The 26588-nt window shown below is 44.8% G+C and overlaps 1 protein-coding gene and 1 long non-coding RNA gene across 3 annotated transcripts in view; both read right to left on the bottom strand.

The window, feature by feature from the left end:
- LOC140399602 (leukocyte immunoglobulin-like receptor subfamily B member 2) overlaps positions 1-5631 on the bottom strand; it is a 49145-nt gene extending 43514 nt beyond the window's left edge. For both annotated transcript variants that reach the window (XM_072489131.1, XM_072489132.1), the window contains exons 1-2: positions 5574-5631; positions 3277-3570 (exon numbers count right to left, since the gene is read on the bottom strand). In XM_072489131.1, coding sequence (XP_072345232.1) covers positions 3277-3570; positions 5574-5604 — 325 coding nt within the window. In that variant the 5' untranslated portion in view covers positions 5605-5631. The remainder of the gene's footprint in view (positions 1-3276; positions 3571-5573) is intronic.
- LOC140399605 (uncharacterized) overlaps positions 1-26588 on the bottom strand; it is a 1122925-nt gene that overhangs the window by 429250 nt on the left and 667087 nt on the right. The gene's annotated exons all lie outside the window — the stretch shown is intronic.

The raw sequence follows: 26588 nt of genomic DNA, 5'->3' as shown, positions 1-26588 counted from the left end.
AGCTGTGATCACCAATGTTCCTGTATTGGAGAATTGCAAGGGACTCTGTGGTCAGATTGAAATAAAGTATCTGATTCTGAAGAGAAATACCGAGGAGTAGAGGAATAGATGGATCGTGCAGAGACTTTGTTCAAAGAGGCTGTCAGTCGAGAAGGATTTCGGTTGGAGGAAGAAGAACAAAGATGAATGGACTATATTATTATACCTGTTTGAGTGTGTGGTTTTCTTTAAATGAAAATGTATATTTACTTTGTGCATTTCTTAATTGATGGTGCAAAGGCGAAAAATGAAACCATCTTGAAGTTGTTGGGTTTAATTTTCTTTGGGGGGGGGGGGGGGAGGTGTCATGCGAGAGTGCCTTTAAGAACTGGATATTTAAGCAATGTACATTTAAGAAAACAATGATGTCATAGAGTGCGTGGAGCTCAGTTCAGTTCAGCAATTTTGCAGTTTGGTTTTGCAGTTTGAAAAGTGCCTGGCTGGTTTTGCTGAGGGCAGTTTCAAAGTGCCTGGCTGTTTTGCTGTGAGCTAATTAAAAGGAGAAAGCCAGTGTGAGAAGTTCTGGTACGCTATGAGTTGATTGGAGGGAGAAAGCCAGTTGGAAAAAGCAGGTTGTGTGTGTCTGTGTGTTTCAGAGTGTTTGTAGGAAGAAAGCAAGGTGCTGGAGCTGAAGTCAACCGAGCTAATAGATCTCTGCCATTTTACAGAAAAATATATATCCTTTAACCTGATGTGATACTGTTTAAAGATGTTAAGTCTCTTGGAAGTTTGAAGGAACATTTTAAGGAGTTGTTTACTGTTGCAATATATTCTGAGTTATCTTTGTAGTAAGGGGTGTTGAGAGATCCAATGTTTATTTAAGATGTGAGTTGAGTTCATGGAATAAACATTGTTTTGTGTTTTAAAACCCACGTGTCCATAATTATAATCCCACAACTAAGGAAAAAGCCGTGTGCTAGGAAAAGCAACACATCCATTAATAGCAGAGGTTGGTTGAACTCCATGATACATTTTGGGGTCCTGAAAACGCCTCGCCCATAACACAATATTGCCTTTTTCACTTGCCTTTTCTATCTCCTGATTTATTATCTGCCACACATCCTGACCAGTGCCAGGGGGCCTGGACATAACTCCCATCAGGTACTTTTACCTTTGCGATTCCTCAGCCTACCTGGAGATTCTATGCCTTCTGTCCCATACCACTCGTTGCGATCGATTTATCTTCATTCTTACCAATAATGCAACCCCGCCCCTTTGACCACCTACCTGCCCTTTTGATAGGACACATATCCTTGGATATATAGATACCAGTCCTGATCCCCCTGCAGCACCATCTCTGTGATGCCCACATCATCGTACCGGCCAATTTCAATGCGTACAACAAGCTCATTTACCTTGTTCCGTACACTGTGCGCATTAACATACAACATCCTCAGTCCTGCATTGACTCCACTCTTCTCACACTTGTCACCCTCTTTGCTCTGCCTGCGGCTGATGTCGATCTCTTATTTTGTTCTATGTTTCCCCTTCAGTTATTACACTTTCTACGCTAACGCTGAGGGGTTTCCAACCCCTGACAGACTACGGTAAATCCTCCCGATTCTAGCAAACCTACCAGCCAAGATATTAGTGCCCCTGCAGGTGAGATGCGGCCCATCCTCCTTGTACAGGTTTCCTTGGATCAGAGAACATTAAGCGGCGAATATTCTGAACAATTTTGATAGGGTCAAGAGAATATTCCTTTTCCACTAATTGGTATATCAGTGACTAGCGGTCACAATTACAAGACGGCAATCAAGAGAGCTATGAGTGATCGGTTTTGGGGGTTTTGAATGCGCTGCCTAGTGTTGGAGGTGGATTGCATTGGAATTTGCCGAAGAGAGCTGGATACATATTTGCAGTTGATGAACATAAAGATAGAACATGCAGTGCAGAAGGAGGCCATTCGGCCCATCGGGTCTGCACAGCAGGATACAGATCGGTTGGAGACTTCGGCAGAGAGTGCCAGATGGAGTCTGATGTGGACAAATGTGAGGTAATGCATTTTCAAACGTCTAATACGAGTGCGAAATAAGCAATACATATCAGAACTTCCGAGGTAGTGAAAGGCAGAGGGACCTGAGTGTACAGGTCGACAGGTAACTAAAAGTGAAAACGCAGGTAGAGAAACTCGGAATGTAGGAATATGTCAGGTTCTCCTTCATCCACGGCATTGAGCCTGAAGGATATGGAGGCTTTGGAGGGGGTACAGTGAGTTTACGATTATGTTGCTTGATATTGAGGATATTACCGGGGCAGCACGGTAGCATTGTGGATAGCAGAATTGCTTCACAGCTCCAGGGTCCCAGGTTCGATTCCGGCTTGGGTCACTGTCTGTGCGGAGTCTGCACGTCCTCCCCGTGTCTGCGTGGGTTTCCTCTGGGTGCACCGGTTTCCTCCCACAGTCCAAAGATGTGCAGGTTAGGTGGATTGGCCATGATAAATTGCCCTTAGTGTCCAAAATTGCCCTGAGTGTTGGTGAGATTACTGGGTTATGGGGATAGGGTGGAGGTGTTGACCTTTGGTAGGGTGCTCTTTCCAAGAGCCGGTGCAGACACGATGGGCCGAATGACCTCCTTCTGCACTGTAAATTCAATGATGTGACAACATGCCTATCTCCGAGACAAAGCTACAATTATCGGTCGGGAGATTTCAACTGGAGATAACCCAAATGAAGTCGAACTGCTGGTGATACGAACAAGGAGAATGAATGACGAGGTTGGTGCAGGTTGTAGGGTGACATTTGACAGTATATGCAGTAGATACCACTCCAGGGGGAAGGGGGTACGGAATTGGGCATTCGTTGATATAGGAAATCAATGGCACAGTCCGGTACTTTATGCCTATAATAAACCCCCTCCGCCACAGGATATTTGGTTTCACCTTAGAATATCAACTTCGCCCGCGAATGGATGAATCTTTCCCTACTAACATACCCCTCACACCTTACCACCAATATCACCACGAGCCGCACCCCCGACCGGCTCTGAGTACCCACGACCACAGTTGATGCACCATCGGTGAAATCATGTCACATTCGGTCATTTACAGAATCAATCGTTGAGGAATGATATGGACACTCATTTAGAAATACTGTTCGCTTCTACCGTGCCACCTCGGTGACAGGGAGCCGCCCCAAATGAAAGTTAAATTGTTATTGCCGTGAACCGGAGCTGAAATAATCAATACGTAAAGCCTACAGAATAAACATAGAAGTTTCATTTCAATGTTATTTACCTGATATGGTCACCTCCACAGTCTCGCTCATTGGGGATATTAGCTGCCTACCACTGACGGAAATTTCATATTGACAGGCATATCGCCCTTCACTTCTTCTATCAGTGGCCCGGAATGTTCCAAAATTGTCGTTTCTGACAATTTGACGGGAGGACAAACGTTGTTTATCTTTGTAAAAATTGAAGTATTTTTCTCGATTATCTCCAGTAACTGTGCAGGTAATAGTGAGAGTCTCTCCTCTTACATATACTCCGGTTGATTGATCAAGGACTGCCCTTGGCTTTTTTAGGGGATCTATGGTTAAGAGAAAGTGGATAGAATAGTTATAAATGTATCAGAAGAATACATATTAGAGCCATTGTTAGGACAAAAATCTCCATTGATCTTTCTGAAAGCACCCTGAGTCTCTGAGGATCACAGGCCACCATCTCCTTTTTTAGAGAGAGCTGATTGTTGGGATTTAACCTGCCGTTCACCACACCGCAGGCAGGGGGGACAGCTGACAGTGTGAGGTCACATGTATACAGTAGGTTGCCCGAGGGATACAACCCACTGTTGGCGTCTCTCCGGAAAACAAAACGGCCTCACAGTCCACTGAGCTGCTCCCTGACTAAATCCACAGGTTTGTTACAGGTGGTATTTTCAGCCTGAATTATGAAGCACAAGTCCCAGTGTGTATATAGCCACCTCCAATAGTGAAATGCACCCTCAATACTGGCACCGGGGGATATGTCAGACTAGATTATAGAGATCTGGTACAAGACTATCTGTATCTAGCTCCAATAGTGTAGCACTCAATACTGACAACGTCTGGAGTGTCAGTCTGGTTTAATCTTGATAATATATATATGCGTGTCTGTCTGGATTAACCGGGTGAATATACATATCGAGACAAAGCCAAAATTATATGTACGGTGAATTTGCATGGAGACAATCCAAATGAAGTTGAACTATTGGTCATACCAGGAAAGAGAGTGAATGACCAGTTGGATGGCTGGAGGTTGGAGAGTGGTCTTCTGGACCAGGGTTTAGAGAACCCCAAAGTGCATCATGGAGTTCACCTGACCAACAACTTTTTGATTTTCATTTAGTGTACCCAATTCATTTTTCCAATTAAAGGGCAATTTAGCGTGACCAATTCACCGACCCTGCACATCTTTGAGTTGTGGGGGAGAAACCCACGCAATCACGGGGAGAATGTCCAAACTCCACACGGACAGTGACCCAGAGCTGGGATTGAACCTTGGACCTCGGGGCCATGAGGCAGCAATGCGCCACGGTGCTGCCCTGCCTGACCCACAACTTTCAGTAGATTGTGGTAAGGGGAACACACGGCCCACTCTACAGGAGCGGTACAGCAGAAATGGAAAAGGAATTTGAAAGCAAAACAATATTTATTCCATGAACACACGTTAACCTTTCTAAAACATAGTGAACATCTTAGCAACCATTCATTCAAATACAACCCCCAAACAATACAACACTAAGTAATCCATGCTTTCCTTTCAACATCCATAAGACTTTTTAAAAAACTTAACAGAAGCACATCAGGTTTAAATTCACCACTGAAAGCAGTTACCACTTTGAAAACCCCAAATGAACATTCATAAGCTTGCAGGGATTCACACACATCCTGGTGTCATTTTAGCTTCTCCAAAATTAAAATGAAACCAAACCCACTCTTCAGCAAAAGCCTGAAGCGAAAGAAAAAGCTGACAGACAGCCCAGCTCGACCCACTCTCTGACATCACTGCAGTAATCAACATCCATTTCAGAAAGGTACTCTCACATGACAGTGGCGTTTAACTAAGCAACATATAGCTCTCCATGGAGGCTGTAGCATCGGAACTGTTCATTCGTTTGTGCCGAAAATCAATGGCAGAGTCCGCTCCTTTCAAGCAATATTATGTAATCAACTCCTAAATCACAGGACTGTGATTTCACCGGAGCTAGCTAAATATCTCCCAGTGAATGCACCTTTCCCTACTAATATACCCCTCACAGCCTGCATCAAATTTGACAACCACCCACTCCCCATACCGGCTCTCTGAGTCCCCAAATCCACAGCCGATGCACCATTGGTGAATTCATGCCACATTCTGTCACTTAGAGAATCAATCGTTGATGAATAAAATGGACACTCATTTAGAAATGCTGTCGCTTCTACTGTGCCACCCCGGTGACACGGAGCCACCCCAAATGAAAGTTAAATTGTTATTGCCCGGAACCGGAGACGAAATAATCAATACGTAAAGCCCACAGAATAAATATAGAATTTTCTATTCCATGTTATTTACCTGATATGGTCACATCCACAGTCTCGCTCATTGGGGATATTAACTGCCTCCCACCGGCGGAAATTTCATATTGACAGGCATATCGCCCTTCACTTCTTCTACCAGTGGCCCGGATTGGTCCAATTTTGTCGTTTCTGTCAATTCGACGGGTGGACAAACGTTGTTCATCTTTGTAAAATTTGAAGTATTTTTCTCGATTATCTCCAGTCACTGTGCAGGTAATAGTGAGAGTCTCTCCTCTTACATACACTCCGGTCCATTGATCAAGGACTGCCCTTGGCGTTGCCAGCGGATCTATGGTAAAGGGAAAGTGGATAGAGTAGTTATAAATGTATCAGAAGAATACATATTAGGGCCATTGTTAGGACAAAAACTCTCAATTGATCTGTCTCAAAGCACCCTGAGTCTCTGAGGATCACAGCCACAGATCAAAGAGAGAGCTGATTGTTGGGATTTAACCTGCCGATCACCACACCGCAGGCAGGGGGAACAACTGACAGGGAGAGGTCACATGGATACCGTAGGTTGCCCGAGGAGTACAACCCACTGATGGCGTCTCTCCGGAAAACAAACCGGTCTCACAGTCCACTGAGCTGCTCCCTGACTAAATCAACAGTGCTATCAAGCGGAATTTACTAAGCCATAACTTGCTCACTGCCGCTTAGATCCGGTTTACCACGGTTACTCATCTGCTGGCATCATTACAGCCTCGGGTCAAACAAGGAAAGAAGAGCTGGATCCCAAACAATAGCTAACACTTTCATTGATATCGAAGGTCGAATATGGCTTCAAGGAGCCTTAGCAAAACTGGAGTCAATGGGAATGAGTTCTGAAACTGTCCTCTGTTTCGAGTCATACAAAGCGCAGTGTATGATGGTTGTGGTTGTTGAAGGTCACTCACATCATTATCTGGACATCACTGCAGCAGTTCCTCAGGGTAGCGTACTAAGCCCAGAAACGGAACTGGACGAGCCTTACAAACACTGTGGCGACTAGGAATCCTGTGGCAAATACCTCAGAGGTTGGAAATATATCGCTGTTCCTTCACTGTCCCAGTGTGAAGACCGGGGTATTTCCTCTCTAACGCACAGGGACTGCGCTTCAAGAAGGCAACTCACCAACACATTATGAAGCGATATCAGGGATTTGGAATAGATTGTGGCCCAGCCAGCGAAACCAACATCTGGGAAATAAGAATTTAAAAAGGGGTTGCATGGAGTGGGAGTTAAATGTTTTTTCCTCTGCCTCATGAGAGTGCGACCAAATCTGCTTAAATCGGCTCATTCACGGATTACTTCCGACAGTGCAGCCCTCCCTCAGTCTTTCCACGGGTTTGGGGTGGGGGCTAGTGTCGGCGTGGATTATGGAGCTCAAGCCTGAAAGCATATACATCTACCCCGCCCAGTGCAGCCTTCTTCAGTACAGGCATCGAGGTTCGTGTCAGCCTGTGTTATGGATCTCAGTTCCTGAATTATTTACATCTACCTCCAAGAGTGCAGCACCTCCGCAGTAGCAGAAACGGACGGGCTGTAGAAGGAGTGCTGCTCCGGATTATCGACCTCAAACCCTAAATTCTTTATATCTAGCCCCTGACAGTGCAGCACTCTCTAAATACTCACGCAGCGTGGGAGTTACTGCACCATCATGTGGCAATGATCACAGTCTGCAGTTCAGTTCCAGACCACATCATCTGTGGACTGGATACTTCACACCTCCTCCTGATTGGCTCGTGTGGTCTTCTCTGGCTCATAGTTATAGATCAAGTATCCAGGCCCCAAACGTTCATGGATTCTGTCAGGATTTTATTCAATTAAAATGCTCCCTCTCAGTATCTGACCTAAAATGTTCTTACATTAGATGAAACAGGCTTTGTAAAATAACAATGAACTGAAGCAGATATCTTAAAAAAACCACTGTTTTCAGTCCCTCACCTGCTATTGTCACAATCACAGATTTGCTCACTGCGGATGTTCTCTGATCATGCACACAATAACAATTACACGCAAAATGTCCTCCATTGCCGATTGCAGCAAATGAGAAAGTTGCAGAGATGTCCTGTGTGGTAATTCCATCACCCTTAAAATGTTGACCATCTTTGTCAACGTAGAAGGTTTTATCAGAATCACATGACTGGCCGGTGCAGGTAATGGTGACATTCTCTGTTTCTAAATACACTCCAGTCGGTTGATCAAGTGATATATTTGCCTTTGTCCGGTGAACTGTGTTGACCGAAACAGAAATAACTATTAAATAGATCATCAGGACTTCATGTACAGTGAGAATGTGATAACTCAGTAACTGCTGAACTGTGCTGGAGGGAAATGTTTGCTCCGGCATCTCATGTTGACCAATATGACGTTAAGGAGTTTGGTTGCAAAGAAACAGTGAGATATTTGAAATTGCAGAATACATTTCAGTAGCTCAGCTCAGCACGTGATACAGATATTTAAATGTAACTAGATCTGAAAGTAGTAAATAAAATAACAATAAATATAATAAATCAGTGGAATACCCTTTACCAAAATGAGATGTTTAATCAGAAATATTTTCCTGGAAGTGATGATTTAATTTGACGTCAATATTTATGCTAAGTACAACCGATTTAAAAATGTAATTTAAAAGTGTGAAAATCTATTTTAATCTGTGCATTTCAAACAATGGATTCTCTTCGCTTAAATAAGTACATACAATTATTACAGCGGCGAGTGACTCTGTCAAGGCTGACAAACTCAAGCGGGGAATTAGGTGAGCTAAAACTGGGCTTGAAATGTCATTGCCATTGGGTTTATTAAAATCCCAATGCATTTTATACATATGCGAGGAGCAAGAGGGTTCCTACGGATAGAGTAATCCCACTCCAGGACCAAGGAGGCAGGGCATCCGTGGAGTCAGAGGAAGTGGTTTATATCCTCAAAGAATACTTTGCATCGGTATTCACCAAGGACAGGAGCATGACGGATGTTGGGGTTGCGGATGGGTGGCACAGCAGTACAATGTTTGGGTGGCAAGTTTGCACAGTGGCCGGCACTGTTGCTTCACAGCTCCAGGGTCCCAGGTTAGATACCCGCTTGGGTCACTGTTCGTGCGGAGTCTGCCCGTTCTCCATGTGTCTGCATGGGTTTCCTCCGTGTGCTCTGCATTCTCCCCACAAGCAAAAGTTGTGCAGTTTAGAGGGATTAGTCATGATACATTGCCCCTTATTGCCTCAAAAGTTAGGACGTGTTCCTGGGTTATCGGGATAAGGTCGAGGTGTGGCCTTGAGTATGGTGCTCTTTCCAAAGGCCGGTGCCGACTCGATGGGCCGAATGGCCTCCTTGTGCACTGTAAATTATATGATTCTAAGGGTGTGTGAATAATAGAGGACGCGTCAGCATAACGAAGGAGCAAGTGCTGGATATCTATTAATGCACTGTTAGACATGTGACCTCTGCCGGATGGGATATATTCCAGGGTCATGGGAGTCAAAAGAGGTAAAACCGGGGGATTCCACTGAAAGCTTTGCATTATTTTTGACCACAGGCGAGGTTCCAGAGGACTGGACAATAGCTAAACTCCCTTTGTTTAAGACGGTAAGCAATAATAAACGAGGTAACTATCGCCTGTTGAGCCTGACGTCATTGGCGAGGAAGCTATTGGAGAACTCCCGAGGGACAGGATTTATTCGCATTTGGAACCGAATGGACTTGTTAGTGACAGGCAACATAGTTTTGTGCGGGGGCGGTATTGTCTTATCAACTTCATTGAGTTTTTTTGAGGAGGTGCCAAAATTAATTCATGAGGGATAAGGTGGAGATGTCGTCTACATGGACGTTAGTATGGCGTTTCACAATGTCCCTCATGGCAGACTGCTACAAAATATAAAGTTGCGTGGGAGTCGGGTGTGCTAGCTAGATTGTAACAGAACTGGCTTGGCAACAGGAGACAGAGAGTAGTAGTACAAGGGAGTGTTTGAGAATAGAGTTACGTAACTCGTGGTGTTCCACAGGAATCAGCGCTTGGACTATATTTGTTTTGAATATATGTAAATGATGTGGAACAAAACTTCGGTGCTCTGTTCAGCAAGTTTTCAGGTAACACTACGATATATGGAGTTGCAGATAGTGACGGGGTCTGTCAGAGAATACAGAATAATGATAGATCGGAGAGTTTGGCAGAGAAATGACAGGTGGAGTTCAATCCGGACAAATGCGAGGCGATGCATTTTGGAAGATCAAATTCAGGTGTGAATTATTGAGTAAATGGCAGAGCCCTTCAGAGCATTGACATACACTGAGATCTGGGCGTTCAGGTCCATATTTCTATGAAAGATGCAATGCAGGTGGACAATGCGATCAAGAAGACAAACAGTCTGCTTGCCTTCATCCACCGGGGTATTGAGGACAATTGATGCCAGATCATGTTACAGTTATATAAAACTTTATTTAGGTCACATTTGGAATATTATGTGCAGTTCTGGTCGCGACTGGACCAGATGGGCGTTTTTGGTTTGGAGAAAGTGCAAAGAAGGTGTTCTGGGGTATTGCCTGGTCTGGAGGGAGTTATCCCTGAGGAGAGGTTGCATCAACTCGGATTGTTTCCGTTTGAAACACGGAGGCTGAAGGGTGACCTGATTGAAGTCGGCGAATTTAAGAGAGGTATAGACAGGGTGAATAGTCAGAACTTTTTTCCCAGGGTGGAAGGCTCAATTACAAGGCCGAGAGGCTCAACGTGAGAGGGGGAACGTTCAGGGGAATTGTTTTTCACGGAGACGGGGGTTGGGCGCCGGGAACGCGTTGCCAGTGGAGGTAGTGGTGCCAGGCCGATAGCAACGTTCAAGACATATCTTGCTCGACACATGAACGGACTGAGAATGGAGGGACACAGATCGCTTGGGCAATAAGTGGTAAGTCAAAATCAGGAATCTGGATTGGCGCAGGCTTGGTGGGCCGAAGGAACTGTTCCTGTGTTGTGATATCATTTGTTATTTGTTTGTTCTAATTACTGCCCTCACGAATGGGCCTTTCAGAATCTGCTGGGGATACTCTGCGAAGCGATGCATTCCATGGTTTGATGTTAATCTAAAAACAAAAGGAAGGCAGCAGTTGGAGCGAGCTATTAGTTAAGGACCACTGACATATTCCGAGTTTGGATTTGTTGCGAAATGGAGGAAAACCGTACTTTGATGGCCTTCCACTGCTTTCAGTGTCCATGTTAATAACCTCGTCCCAAACACCAGTCCGCCCTTGGCACCCTGTAAACTCGTTCCCCAGACACGAACTGGATCCTTCTCATTGATATCCGCCTGAGCTGACAGAGACACTTCACCATCTTGATATCATATTTGACCCTAAGTTGATTTCTGCACCCATGAATGCATCATTGCTCAGGCCAAAAACGTCAATCTCCATGACATCCGCTGACTCCGCCCCTGTCTCAGCCCACCTGTCTTTCCTGCCTCCGCACATGTGTATTTCAACTCTCACCCGGTGGAGAACACATCTGTCACACTGCATCAGAATGAATGTAACAGAATATCCGGTGTCCTCAGTGCCAATGCAACCTAAGGTCCATTAATGTCGGAGCTCCATTCTCTAAGAACTAAATTGTGCTCCCCTAAACGAAAGCCAATGAATTGAAAACTGCCTGGATTAAAGAAGAAAATAATTATATTCCGGAACGCTCCATGTCCCTCGTGTCATCCCTATTTGTGTTCTGTTCCCCAGCTCCTGAAACCCGTTGATATCTCTACACCCATATAATTGTGGGCCCTAGAGCTCACTTAGACATTCCATTGCCCTGTAATGAGTTCCTGCAGCTGCTTTGGGAACCTGAGCTCTGGAGTTCGCCCCCTAAAACTCTCCGCTTGGGTCACTCCCCCTTGAACACCTCCTTCTCGTCACAGCTTTTGCTAATCTCCAATGCCATCTCCATGCTCGGTGTTCAATGGATATTTGCTCCCTTGTAGCGTTTAGGACGAGTTACTGCAGTACTGCCACTGTATGAATAAAATAATGTTTGGTGAGGCCTTTGGATGGGAATGATAATGGTGGACAATTGTGTCCTTTTTTCATGCACTAGACAGTGAGACTATTTCCCTTCATTTCTGCTCAGATGGCAAGTGAGAAAATCTCAGGAGTAGAAGAAGCCCATTTCATGGGCGATTCTCACAAGCAATTAATCACTAGGTGAGTGTTTTAGATCTGCTAGAGCATCTGAGTTAGTTGTTAATTTCAGACATGAGGGTTATCGGTTTTGCAGTTTATTCGGTACTCCGAGGATAGGCCTCAATTGGACAGTGGAGCAGTTCGAAGACATGCAATGACATCTTTGGATGTGCTGTACATATACTTGGAATTGTAACTGCAAACATAAAATGAATACTCATATTTCACAGAACTTCAGCTGTTGCCAACTTCAACACGACACGCCTCCCTCGTCATCCTCCCCCGATATGTGTGAATGGGTGACGTGTCAACAGAAAATACGGAATTTCCGGTCGCATTGACAATCTGGTCCTGCATTATCATTGTCAGTGTTGTAGCACGATGGGTTACAACATTCAGATCAATTACCATGGAAAAAAAAGGATTGATTAAACAGGACAAGAATTAGTAGTTCAAGGCAGTTAATGAAATTAGAGTGATATGTCGCCACTTACTTTGTGAAACGCTCCTTTCAATCAGGGAAATCACTGAAATTGAGAAAATAAGAATGAATAAAAGGAGCATCAACACCATTCCTAGAATTCATGAAACAATGCCTGTTCCAATGCAGCGCCAAAGTGCCCGTTTCAGAGGCTTTGTTACGAAACACACATCCCGAATTCCCTGATATCCAGGTCTTCCTTTTTGGCGGCAGGTAAGCATCTGATTTTATTTTCAGCTTTGCTGTTGGAGCTGTTGACATGTCAGGACGTACATTCCAGTCAAGCAGCTCGCTGTGGAGAAGAAAGTCCCCCTTATGCCCGTTTATTTCTTGTGCCAATCAGGTTATATCGAGTATCCTCTGGCTCCCCACTATTCTGCACATAAAGATGATTAATCCTTATGCAATCAAAAATATCGAGTATGATTTTGAAAACTTGAGTTAAAGCTCGTCTGGATCTTCGCTGCTCGGGGGAAGACAAGCCCAGCGGCTCCAACACTGCAGTGCGGATATTGGGGAATAAAATACACTCGAGTGCCAGGGCCTTCAGTCGGAAAGATCGGGATATTTTTTCCCGGGGATACGGTACCCAAAGATTGGAACTTTCCCCGACAAATTGTAATTGATCCACCGTCAAATACTCATTTTAAATCTCAGTTACGGAGTTTTTTTTCTAAATTAAATGTATTACCATGTCTTTAGATATAAGAAGACAAGTAGCTGAGGGGACAGAGTTGCCATAGAGTTTTACAGGATACAGAGAGACCATTCGGTCCAGAGGTTCTGTGGCAGCCGTCTGGCACATATCTATTCTTATTCCATTTTCAGCAATTGGTCCCGAGACTTGTATGTTATGATGTCTCAAGTGCTCACCTAAATACTTCTTCAATGTTGTGAGGATTCCCACCTCTTCCATCCTTCCAGGCAGTCAGTTTCAGATTCCCACCTTCCTCTGTGTGAATGTGGTATTCCCTCAAATTGCCTCGAAATGACATGTTTCTTACGTCATATCCCCTGGATTGTGCCCCTCTACTCGTGGGGAAAGTTCCTTCCTGTATACTCTCTCTATGTCGCCAATGATGTTGGGCTGGATCATTCTCTGTAATGTGTCTCTGTCTCTGCCTTTGTCGCAGTCTCTCTGTATGAGTCTGTATTTGTGTGTTTGTGCCTGTACGTCTCCCAGTGTGAGTTTTGGAATTAATAATTAATCGTGGAACACTTCGAATTTTCAGCAACATGTTCCAACCCTCGAGCACCATATTCTCGGAGAAACGTTTCCCAGCTTCAGACCTGTCTGTGCGTTTTTTTGCGTGTATCTCTATCTGCGTATCTGTCTCTGCTAGCCTGTGTGATTGTTGTTGTCTCGCTCTCGTTCTGTACATATAGCTCTATGAGTACATAAAAAGCAAGAGGGTAGCCAGGGAATGGGTTGACCCATTGAAGTACAGGGGAGGGAAACTATATGTGGAGCCAGAGGAATTGGGCGAGGTATTAAATGAATACTTTGCATCGTAAGAGAAGCAATTTCATTTCATTTCAATTGGCGGATGTTGAGACTGGAGAAGGATGAGTAGATAGCCTGGGTCACATTGATATCCAAAAAGACGAGGTGTTGGGCGTCTTGAAAAATATTAAGGTGGATACGCCCTCAGGGTCTGATGGGATCTACCCAAGAATTCTGAAGGAGGCAAGAGAGGAAATTGCTGAGCCCTTAACATAAATCTTTAGATCCTCACTGTTTTCAGGTGATCTCCGGGAGGACTGAACAATAGCCAATGCTGTTCCTTTGTTTGAGAAGGGTAGCACTGATAATCCAGGGAACTACAGGCCGGTCAACATTACGTCAGTGGTAGTGAAACTACTGAGGAGAATTCTTCGAGACAGGATCTACTCCCATTTGGAAGCAAGGGGTCGTAATAGCGAGAGGCAGCACGGTATTGTGAAGGGGATGTCGTGTCTCATTAATTGATAGAGTTTTTCGAGGCGATCACAAAGATAACGGATGCAGTTAGGGCAATGGATGTTGTCTATATGGAGTTCAGTAAGGCCTTTGACAAGGTCGCTCATGGCAGACTGGTACAATAGTGGAGTCACTCGGGATCAGAAGTGAGCTGGCAAGTTGAATACAGAACTGGCTAGGTCATAGAAGGCAGAGAGTAGCAATGGAAGGGTGCTTTCTGATTGGAGGGCTGTGACTGGTGGTGTTTCGCAGAGATCAGTGCTGGGACCTTTGCTGTTCATAGTATATATCAATAATTTGGAGGAAAATGTAACTGCTCTGATTAGTAAGTTTGCGGATGACACAAATATTTCTGAAATTGCGCACAGCGATGAGGACTGTCAGAGGATACAGCAGGATTTAGATCATTTGGATACTTGGGCGGAGAGAAGGCAGATGGAGTTTAGTCCGGACAGATATGAGGTAATGCATTTTGGAAGGTCTAATACGGGAAGGGAGTTTACAGTGAATGGTAGAACCCTCGAGAGTATTGGCAGTCAGAGAGATCTAGGTGTACAGGTCCACAGGTCACTGAAAGGGGAAACACAGGTGGAAAAGGTAGTCAAGAAGGCATACGGCATGCTTGCCTTCATTAGCCGGGGCATTGAGTATAAAGATTGGCAAGTCATGTTGCAGCTGCGTGGAACCCTGGTTAGGCCACACTTGGAGTGTAGTGTTCAATCTGGTCTCCACACTACCAGAAGGATGTTGAGCCTTTGGAGAGGATGCAAACGAGATTTAACAGGATTCTGCCTGGTATAGGGGACATTAGCTTTGAGGAGCGGTTGAATAAAATCGGGTTGTTCTCACTGGAACAAAGGAGGTTGAGCGGCGAACTGATTGAGGTCTACAGGGGCATAGACAGAGTGGATGGTCAGAGACTTTTTCCCAGGTTGGTGGGGCAATTACTAGGGGGCGTAGGTTTAAGGTGCGAGGGTCAAGGTTTAGAGGACATGTACGAGGCAAGTTTATTTACACAGTGGGTAGTGCGTTCCTGGAACTCGCTGCCGGAGGAGGTGGTGGAAGCAGGGACGATAGTGACATTTAAGGGGCACCTTGCCAAATACATGAATAGAACATAGAACATAGACCATAGAAAATACAGCACAGAACAGGCCCTTCGGCCCACGATGTTGTGCCGAACCTTTGTCCTAGATTAATCATAGATAGGATGGGAATGGAGGGATACGGACCCAGGAAGTGTAGAAGATTGTAGTTTAGTCGGGCAGCATGGTCGGCAGGGGCTTGGAGGGCCGAATGGCCTGTTCATGTGCTGTACTTTTCTTTGTTCTTTATTCTTTGTTATGAGTCTTTATGTGTATCTGTCTATGTTTGCGCTGATGTGTCTTTATATTTCAGTCTTTGTGACAGTCTATGTGCCTCTGTCTTTTTTGTGTGCTCATGGATGTGTCTGTGTGAGTCTGTGTGTTAGTTTCTGTCTTTCTCTTTACCCACCTCCATTTGTCCGTTTGTGTGTATCTTTGTTTCTTTGGCTATCTCGGTGAATGTTTCTATGTGTTAGCCTTGTCTTTCTCTGCGTCATTTGTCTGTCAGTCTCTGTGTTTGAGACAGTCACTTTCTATATGTCCGTCCCTGTGTGCTTACCTCTGTTTGTCTCTGCATTTCTGTGTGTCTGCCACTATCTGTGTGCCTGTTCCTGTGTGCTTACTTCTGTTTGTCTCTCCCTTTCTGTGTGTCTGTCACTATCTGTGTCCCTGTCCCTGTGTGCTTACCACTGTTTGTCTCTGCCTTTCTGTGTGTCTGTCACTAACTGTGTGTCTGTCCCTGTGTGCTTCCCTCAATATCTGCCTTTCTGTGTGTCAGTCACTAACTGTGTGTCTGTCCCTGTGTGCTTCCCTCTGTTAATCTCTGTCTTTCTGTGTGTCTGTCACTTTCTGCGTGCCTGTCCCTGTGTGCTTACCTCTGTTAATCTCTGCCTTTCTGTGTGTCTGTCACTAACTGTGTGTCTGTCCCTGTGTGCTTCCCTCTGTTCATCTCTGCCTTTCTGTGTGTCTGTCACTATCTGTGTCCCTGTCCCTGTGTGCTTACCACTGTTTGTCTCTCCCTTTCTGTGTGTCTGTCACTATCTGTGTGCCTGTCTCTGTGTGCTTACCTCTGTTTGTCTCTGCCTTTCTGTGCATCTGTTACTATCTGTGTGCCTGTCCCTGTGTGCTAAGCTCTGTTTGTCTCTGCCTTTCTGTGTGTCTGTCACTTTCCGTGTGCCTGTCTCTGTGTGCGTACCTCTGTTTGTCTCTGCCTTCCTGTGTGTCTGTCACTGTCTGTGTGCCTGTCTCTGTGTGCTTCCTCTATTTGTCTCAACCTTTGTGTGTGTCTGTCACTATCTGTGTGTTTGTCCCTGTGTGCTATTGATGTATGTTCTCGTCTATTTACCACTCACTGTGTGAATGTCTCTCTGTACTTGGCTGTCTCTGTGACTTTCTATGGCTGTGTGCCTTTAGATATTGGTGTCAATGTGTCTGCATTTGTCTGGAAGAAACATGATGGAATGGATACGGAAAGTGAGTTTCGGCTGCTAAAGTGAAGGATAAAAGCAAGACCAGAAAGTGGTTTGCACGATATGGTTCCATACGTAATGTGTTCACTAAAAAACATCAATCTCCGCCGTCTGTACAGATTATTCAATTAGTTAAATCCAGGAGATGAAGCTGAACGTGCCGTTTAAATAATAAGAACCGAATATTGTTTCAATTTTCGGAATCTGGAATTAGTTTGTGCACTGTCCGAAACGCAACATGAAATCGATAAATGAAGAAACAGAAATATTAGTGGATAGACATTTTAACTTCCGCCTGGGTGTATTTTAGTGACAGTCAGCGTTTGTAACGGAAACCAGTGGTTTCAGATCAGAGACAGAACTCCTCATACAAAATAAACTTCACCATTGAGAGTGGAAGCAATGGGCCATCGGAAGTCTTGTTTACTGACCCTGTTGAACAATGCTTGGTGAAAATCTCTGTCAAATATTTCGAAAAAATGAAACAGATAATTCTTGAATAAATGGGCGTCATAAATGTCGGATTGATAGACTGAACCCCCTGCACTTATTTATCCAGACTGATCCATACCTGCACGAATCCAATTATGTTTAACATATTTCAATATTAATTAACTCTTAAATGTTCCACACATATCGCAGAACATGTTAACATGCAGATATATTGCACTGTGCCGACGTGCTGGGGATTTAAGCGCCATGAAACTGAATAAAAAACATGGCAATATTATTCGACAAGGGGTTTAAGAGGAAATGAAAAGCTAAAGTAAGCATTCGTCACTTGGGGTAGCAGACAGAGAGAGAGAGAGAGAGAGCGAGACAGACAGACAGACAGTTGGATACAGAATAACTGAGAGAGAGAAAGACAGAGTCAAAATTTGGAAGACTCCCACATGTCAGATGCACCTACTTGTGACAATAAAGTTTGTTATTATGACAGCTGTCACCCATCTGTACCGGGGGTGTGACCAGGTGTCTAGAACGCCTCTTGGTGATGCTTTTCCTCACCTGAATGCTCCTCAATTGCTTCAACCGATTGAAGCGATCTGTGAGGATCTGCAATTGCGTATACATACTGCAGATACACTTGATTTGAACGCTTGAACTGTCAAGGACTTCCCACATCTCACAGGCGAAGCATTTTAGCCCGCTTACTGACATTTCTAGCAGTAAGTAATCAATAAAAAAATAAGTACTCATTATATTCTTGTTTTTAATAAATTTAGAGTACCCAATCATTTTGTTGCAATTAAGGGGCAATTTAGTATGTCCAATCCACCTGCCCTGCACATTTTCGGGTTGGGGTGCAACGAACGTAAACACGGGGAGAATGAAACTCCATACGGACAGTGATCCAGAGCCGGGATCGAACCTTGGACCTCGGCGCTATGAGACAGCACTCCTAACCACTGTACCACCGTGCTGCCCAACTTACTTATTACATTGTTATTAAATTAAGTTACAATTACCTATATGGTCACTGGTGCTTGATTTCTACCATAGATATTGATTGATAAATACAATAAACTCCACCCTCCAGTCTGTCGCGGTCAGGTCACAACTTCTCATCTCGGGTGGGCCCTTGTAAGTGATTTGTTTAGCCGCGAAAATCCCCACGCTAAATTTGTGCCGTAACCGGAATAAGTCTACGCCCTCCGGTTTAGTTGTTCCTCTTCAGAAGCAAGTAGCTCTGATGTTGACTTTATTTAGATGTGGAAATTGAAGTGTATTAGGTTACTAACCTTGAATATATTTTGGAAGCTTTAGATCGTGCGATCAAGTTGTGTTTTTCAGTAATTTACAAACTGTATTAGCTGTCAATTGCAAAGAGGTTTCCTTAATATGAGTATGGTTAATTATGTGTTTAGATTAAAGTTTGTGTACCATAAAATACACCTATTGAGCAGTATTAGTAACCTTGGATGACTTGTCTGCGCTCATAGTCCCACAAATTGCAAATTCCAAATTGTTGGCAGTCTCCCACAGATCTCACACTACAGATTAGGTACCTATCATCTGACCTTGAGATCAGTGTTCCCATACATGAAACTTTAAAGTGGCATGTAAAAGCGAATGAATATGTCAAAAAGTAATTTAAAACAATATAATAAATCCAATTTTTAAAAAGAAAAGCAGATTATTGGGAATTATAGGAATCTCACGGTGGATTGTCGGTGTCGATGATTGACGTTTTTACCCCTTGTGGGGGAGTCGAACTCAAAAGGCACTAATATCTGACTAAGACATCTCTCATTTTATACAGACATGGGGAGGTATTTATTCTTTCAGAGGGCAGTGAATCTGTGGAATTATTTACCGCCGATGTGTCCAACGGTTGGGTCGTGAAAAACATTCAGTGTTGAGATAGACAGATTTTTAATCAGTAATGGCATCGAGAGCTATGCGGAAAGAGCGGGAAGCGTGGTGTTGAGGATTATCACGTCAGCTCGGTCATGATCTAATTGAATGGCTCGATTAGCCGAATGGCCTACACCCGACCCTGTGGTCTTACCATAGAAATCATAGAATATCAAATGCAGGAGGAGGCCAGTCGACCCCTCGAGCCTCCACCGGCCCATAGGAAAGGGTACCCCATTTAAACCCACGCCTCCACCCTATGTCCGTAACCCAGCAACCCCAGCTCACCTTTTTGGACACTAAGGACAATTTATCTTGGCCGATCCGCCTCACCTGCACATCTTTGGACAGTGGGAGGAAACCGGAGCACCCGGAGGAAACCCACGCAGTCACGGGGAGAACGTGCAGACCCCGCACAGACAGTGACCCAGCGGGGAATCGAACCTGGGACAAAGGAGCTGTGAAGCCACAGTGCTACCCACTGTGCTACCGTACTGCGCGTTATGAAAGAATAAATTCTGGAAAAAAAATTGACCGTCCGAGCAGTCACGTTTTTTTGCGTCGAATTATGAAGGAACCACTTTCGGATGAGTCGGACAGTATCATAAAGGGTTACAGGCAGACTGCTCGATACTTCTGCCCGAGGACAGGGACTTTATTGGGTGGGGAGATATGACAATTTGAGGGCTTTCTCCTTGGTGCACAGCAAGATTAATTGGCGGTTATAGATGTTTGGTAAATAACCAGAGCTGTTGATTGGCTGAAGGAGCAGTGGTTATTTGCACTGGCATGTCATTGATAATCAGACAATTCTGATTGAAGTCTATTGAGAAAACAAGCGGGAGGTGGAGCGATTTGAGAACAGGATTGTATTCAGATATGTTTCCAAAGTTCTGAATGAGCTGGTGTGGGATATGACGTCATGTCCCTCTGAATATCCTATATCAGCCCGGTCTATTGGGAGTGGGCGTTCACGCGGAGGTATGTGAGGGACCACAACTTACACATGGATGGACCACGAGAAATAGCGCCAAAGGTTAAAGACAGTGGATTACCGTGCAATGACAAGTTATACCATGCATCGTTTTGTGGGGAAGCGATCTTAGCATGAACATTTCAATATATGCTACTGACCCTTTCTGTGTGTCTGTCTCAGTCTGTGACTCTGTGTTTGTCTATGTGGTGGTGTTTGTGCAGTGTGTCCAGGAAGCTTTTCTAACACAGTATGTAGATTGTCCGACCAGAGGAGGGGCAATATTAGATTTAATACTTGGTAATGAACCAGGGCAAGTGATAGATTTCTTTGTGGGGGAGCATTTTGGAGAGAGTGACCACAATTCTGTGAATTTCACTTTAGTAATGGAGATGGATAGGTGCGTGCAACAGGGCAAGGTTTTCAATTGGGGGAAGGGTAAATACGACGTTGTCAGACAAGAATTGAAGTGCGTAAGTTGGGAACATAGGCTGGCAGGGAAGGACACAAGTGAAATGTGGAACTTGTTCGAGAAACAGGTACTACGTGTCCTTGATATGCATGTCCCTGTCAGGCAGAGAAGAGATGGTCAAGTGACGGAACCATGGTTGACAAGAGAGGTTGAATGTCTTGTTAAGAGGAAAAAGGAGACTTATGTAAGGCTGAGGAAACAAGGTTCAGACAGGGCGTTGGAGGGATACACGAAAGCCAGGAGGGAACTGAAGAAAGGGATTAGGAGAGCTAAGAGAGGGCATGAACAATCTTTGGCGGGTAGGATCAAGGAAAACCCCAAGGACTTTTACACATATGTGAGAAATATGCGACTGACTCGAGCGAAGGTAGGTCCGATCAAGGGCAGTAGCGGGAGATTGTGTATTGAATCTGAAGATATAGGAGAGGTCTTGAACGAGTACTTTTCTTCTGTATTTACAAATGAGAGGGGCCATATTGTTGGAGAGGACAGTATGAAAGAGACTGGTAAGCTCGAGGAAATACTTGTTAGGAAGGAAGATGTGTTGGGCAGTTTGAAAAACTTGAGGATAGACAAGTCCCCCGGGCCTGACGGGATATATCCAAGGATTCTATGGGAAGCAAGAGATGAAATGGCAGAGCCGTTGGCAATGATCTTTTCGTCCTCACTGTCAACAGGGGTGGTACCAGGGGATTGGAGAGTGGCGAATGTCGTGCCCCTGTTCCAAAAAGGGAATAGGGATAACCCTGGAAATTACAGGCCAGTTAGTCTTACTTCGGTGGTAGGCAAAGTAATGGAAATGGTACTGAAGGATAGGATTTCTGAGCATCAGGAAAGACACTGCTTGATTAGGGATAGTCAGCACGGATTTGTGAGGGGTAGGTCTTGCCTTACAAGTCTTATTGAATTCTTTGAGGAGGTGACCAAGCATGTGGATGAAGGTAAAGCAGTGGATGTAGTGTACACGGATTTTAGTAAGGCATTTGATAACGTTCCCCATGGTAGGCTTCTGCAGAATGTTAGGAGGCATAGGATAGTTGGAAATTTGGCCAGTTGGATAACGAACTGGCTAACCGATAGAAGTCAGAGAGTAGTGGTGGATGGGAAATATTCAGCCTGCATCCCAGTTACCAGTGGCGTACCGCAGTGATCAGTTCTCGGTCCTCTGCTGTTTGTGATTTTCATTAATGATTTGGATCAGGGAGTTGAAGGGCGGGCCAGTAAATGTGCAGACTATTCGAAGATTGGTGGAGTTGTGGATAGTGAGGAGGGCTGTTGTCGGCTGCAAAGAGACATAGATAGGATGCAGAGCTGGGCTGAGAAGTGGAAGATGGAGTTTAACTCTGAAAAGTGTGAGGTTGTCCATTTTGGAAGGACAAATATGAATGCGGAAAACAGGGTTAACGGTAGAGTTCTTGACAATGTGGAGGAGCAGAGCGATCATGGGGTCTATGTTCATACATCTTTGAAAGTTGCCACTCCAGTGGATAGAGCTGTGAAGAAGGCCTATGGTGTGCTAGCGTTCATTAACGGAGCGATTGAATTTAAGAGCCGTGAGGTGATGATGCAGCTGTACAAAACTTTAGTAAAAGAATATTCAGTTAGCACCTCTCCTATCTCATCGGACTGCACGCACAACTTCCCACTACGTCCTTGAGTGGCCCTACTCTTACCCCAGTCATTCTTTTATTCCTGACATATCTATAGAAAGTTTTAGGGTTATCCTTGATCCTACCTGCCAAAGACTTCTCATGTTCCCTCTTGGCTCTTCTGAGCTCTCTCTCTAGGTCCTTCCGAGCTAACTTGTAAATCTCTAGCGCCCTAACTGAACCTTCATGTCTCATCTTTACATAAGCCTCCTTCTTCCTCTTGACAAGTGTTTCGACTGCTTTAGAAAACTACGGTTCCCTTTCTGGTCCACTTCCTCCCTGCCTGACAGGTACATACTTATCAAGGACACGCAGTAGCTTTTCCTTGAACAAGCTCCACATTTCCATTGTGCCCATCCCCTCCAGTTTTCCTCTCCATCCGATTCATCCGAAGTCATGCCTCATCGCATCATAATTGCCTTTCCCCCAGACATAACTCTTGCCCTACGTTATATACCTATCCCTTTCCATCACTAAAGTAAACTTAATCGAATTGTGGTCACTATCACCAAAGTGCTCACCTACCTCCAAATCTAACACCTTTCCTGGCTCATTACCCAGTACCAAATCCAATATGGCCTCGCCTCTCGTTGGCCTGTCTACATACTGTGTCAGGAAACCCTCCTGCACACATTGCACAAGAACAGACCCATCTGAAGTCCCCGAACTATAGCGTTTCCAGTCAATATTTGGAAAGTTAAAGTCCCCCATAACAATTACCATGCTGCTTTCGCTCCTATCCAGAATCATCTTTGCAATCCTTTCCTCAACATCTCTGGAACCTTTCGGAGGCGTATAGAAAACCCCGAACAGGGGGACTCTCTTTTCCTTTTTCTAACCTCAGCCCATACTACCTCAGTAGACGAGTCATCGTCAGACGTCCTTTCTGCCACCGTAATACTGTCCTTGACTAACAATGCCACCCTTCCCCCTCTTTTACCACCTTCCCTGTGCTTACTGAAATATCTAAATCCCGGCACCTGCAACAACCATTCCTGTCCCTGCTCTCCGAAATGGCCACAACATCGAAGTCCCAGGTACCAACCCATGCCGCAAGTTCACCCACCTTATTCCGGATTAATCTGGCATTGAAGAAGACACACTTTAATCCACCTACCTGCCTCCTGGTACACTCCTGCAACTTTGAAACCTTACTCATGACCTCACTACTCTCAATCTCCTGTATACTGGAGCTACAATTCAGGTTCCCAAGCCCCTTCTGAACTAGTTTAAACCCTCCCCAAGAGCATTACAAAATCCCCCCCCCCCCCGGATATTGGAACCCCTCTGGTCGAGGTGTAGACCATCCCGTTTGTAGAGGTCCAAACTAACCCAGAATGAGCCCCAATTATCCAGAAATCTGAAACCCTCCCTCCTGCACCATCCCTGTAGCCACGTGTTCAACTCCTCTCTCTCCCTATTCCTCGTCTCGCTGTCACGTGGCACGGGTAACAACCGAGAGATAATAGGGCTGGTTTAGCACAGGGCTAAACTGCTGGATTTAAAGCAGACCAAGGCAGGCCAGAAGCACGGTTTAATTCCCGTACCAGCCTCCCCGATCAGGCGCTGGAATGTGGCGACTAGGGGCTTTTCACAGTAACCTCATTTGAAGCCTACTTGTGACAATAAGTGTTTTTCATTTCATTCATTTCATTTTCATAACTCTGTTTGTCCTAGATCTAAGTTTTCACCCTAGATCCCTGAATTCCTGCCTTATATCCCTATCCCTTTTCCTACCTATGTCGTTGGTAACTACGTTGACCACGACTTGGGGCTGCTCCCCCTCCCTCTTAAGGATCCCGAAAACACGATCCGAGACATCACGCATCCTGGCACCTGGGAGCCAACACACCAACCGCGAGACTCTCTCGTTCCCACAGAATCTCCTATCTATCCCCCTTACTATGGAGTCTCCAATGACTAATGCTCTACTCCTCTCCCCCTTCCCTTCTGAGCAACATATTAATCTGTGTCTCTGTCTCACTCTGTGACTGTCGCTATGCATTTCACACAATCTGTGTAGATGTCTGTGCCTCTATATCTGTATTAATCTGTGTCTGTGTCTCACTCTGTTTGTCCTGCTATCGCTATGCATTTGTCACATTCTGTTTAGCCGTCTGTACCTGTATATCTGTATTAATCTGTGTCTCTGTCTCACTCTCTCCGGCTGCCTCTATTCATTTGTCACATTCTGTTTCGCTGTCTGTGTCTGTATATCTGTATTAATCTGTGTCTCTGTCTGGCTGTCCCTATGCATTTGGCACATTCTGTTTAGCTAGCTGTTTATAGATAGAGTTCACAGTGCAGAAGAAGGCCATTCGGCCTATCGAGTCTGCACCAGCTCTTGGAAAGAGCACCCTACACAAGCCCACACCTGCGCCTTATCCAGTAACCCCACCTCACACTAAGGGCAATTTTGGACACTAAGGGCAATTTAGCATGGCCAATCCACCTAACCTGCACATGATTGGACGGTGGGAGGAAACCGGAGCACGCGGAGGAAACTCACTCACACACGGGGAGAACGTGCAGACTCCGCACAGACAGTGACCCAAGCCGGGAATCGAACCTTGGACCCTGGAGCTGTGAAGCAATTAAGCTAATCACTATGCTACCGTGCTCCCCATGTCTTTATATCTGTATTAATCTGTGCCTCTGTCTCACACGATTTTCCTGTTGTCTCTCTGCATTTGTCACATTCTGTTTCGCTGCCTCTGTCTGTATATCTGTATTAATCTGTGTCTCTGTCTCACTCTGTGTGTCCAGCTGTCTCTATGCATTTGCCACATTCTGTTTAGCAGTCTGTGCCTGTATACCTGTATTAACCTGGGCCTCTGTCTGTCGCTCTCAGTTTGTCTGTCCCAGTCTGTGTCTCTGTCTCTGTGTCAGTTTATGCCTGCCTATATCTGTATCCACCATCATTAAACGGCTGGCTGCATTCACCATAGAGTTTTTTTATTGAACATGTGAAGGTTGCCGGATAAATGTTGACCACAAGCAGCAGCTACTGCACAGTGTATACAAAAGGACATTAGTCTCCTCCCTCTGTACAGATCTCTATCTCAATGGTGTTAGCAGATTAAGCAGAATAATGGAGGAAGTGCAGTTTAAATTATTCGATCCGTTTCGTGCTTCAATTCAGTTTACAAGTGTAGTTTTGTAACTGTCACAATTTCAAACTTGGTGCATTAACGTAAAGAGTCCTCGATTAAGATTAACAAAAGCTTAAACAGACGAAAATGTATCTGGTTAAATTTAACAGAGTTGGTAAATATTATAACGGAAATCTGTGGTCTCAGATCAGAAATAGATCAACTCAGACAAAATAAACATCATATTAACACATCACTGAAAAACAATCGGTCAGGGGAAGATGTTTTTTATAAGGCGAGTGAAGATACATTCTGAGAATCTTGTTTAAATAATTTGAACAAATTAAATAATTAATTACTGTACCGGGCATCACCAATAGTGGCGGACTTACAGACTGAATCCTCTTGCAATCACACGGAAAGAGAGAGAGAAACAGAGGGTGAAAGAGACAGTGAGAGAAAGAGAGAGAGAGAGAAACTGATTGAGGGACAGAAAGATAGACAGACGGGCAGAGAAAGATACACGAACAGACATATAGGCAGACGGACAGATACAGCCACACAGACAGAGAGAGATGGAGAGAGAGGGTGAGAGAGACAGTGAGAGAAAGAGAGAGAGAGAGAGAGAGACTATGAATGAGGGAGAGAGAGATAGACAGACGGGCAGAGAGAGCTGCACAAACAAACAGAGAGGCAGACAGACAGATACAGCCATACGGCCAGAGAGAGAGAGAGAGAGACCGAGTGACCGTCAGGGAGAAACACACATAGGATGATGGATACAGGGATCCTCACGTGGACAGATGGAGAGAGTCAGACAGACGGACAGACAGACGCGAGAGAATGATACGGAGAGAAACATTGTGTTTAAAGTAAATTAGGGAACAACCATCCAGGGATTGGTCGGCGAAAAAGTGGGAGGGAGCTAAAACCAAGAAAGACAGGGTACAACACATACGGGACACATTTATGGAAGTGAAGACTGACAAGTCCCGTCAAATCTAAGGCCTTGAACCTCGGGTCTCAATGGAAGTGAACCACAGCGATAACAAATGCATTCGGCGTAACCTTCTCAAATCCCCGTCAGCCTGAATGAATGGAGCCGCTTGAAACCTTACTAATATTAGACCGATATTCCAGGAAAGAGGGAGACAGTAGTTGTACTACTGTAGTTGTACAGTAAGCATTGTACTTCTGATTGATTGTCTAACATCTGACATTGAGAAGAGTGTCCACATATACAAAATACTCAAACTACTGGTAATGCGGAAGACTCTGCGAAATAGTAAAGATTAAAGGATCTCTAAACATAGAAAGATCAGATGAGAACATT

The sequence above is a fragment of the Scyliorhinus torazame genome, chromosome 23 (assembly GCF_047496885.1).
Source record: "Scyliorhinus torazame isolate Kashiwa2021f chromosome 23, sScyTor2.1, whole genome shotgun sequence".
In the NCBI taxonomy this organism is placed as follows: Eukaryota; Metazoa; Chordata; class Chondrichthyes; order Carcharhiniformes; family Scyliorhinidae; genus Scyliorhinus; species Scyliorhinus torazame.
The sequence above is the reverse complement of the archived record's forward strand: the minus strand, read 5'-3'. Positions and strand labels throughout refer to the sequence as shown.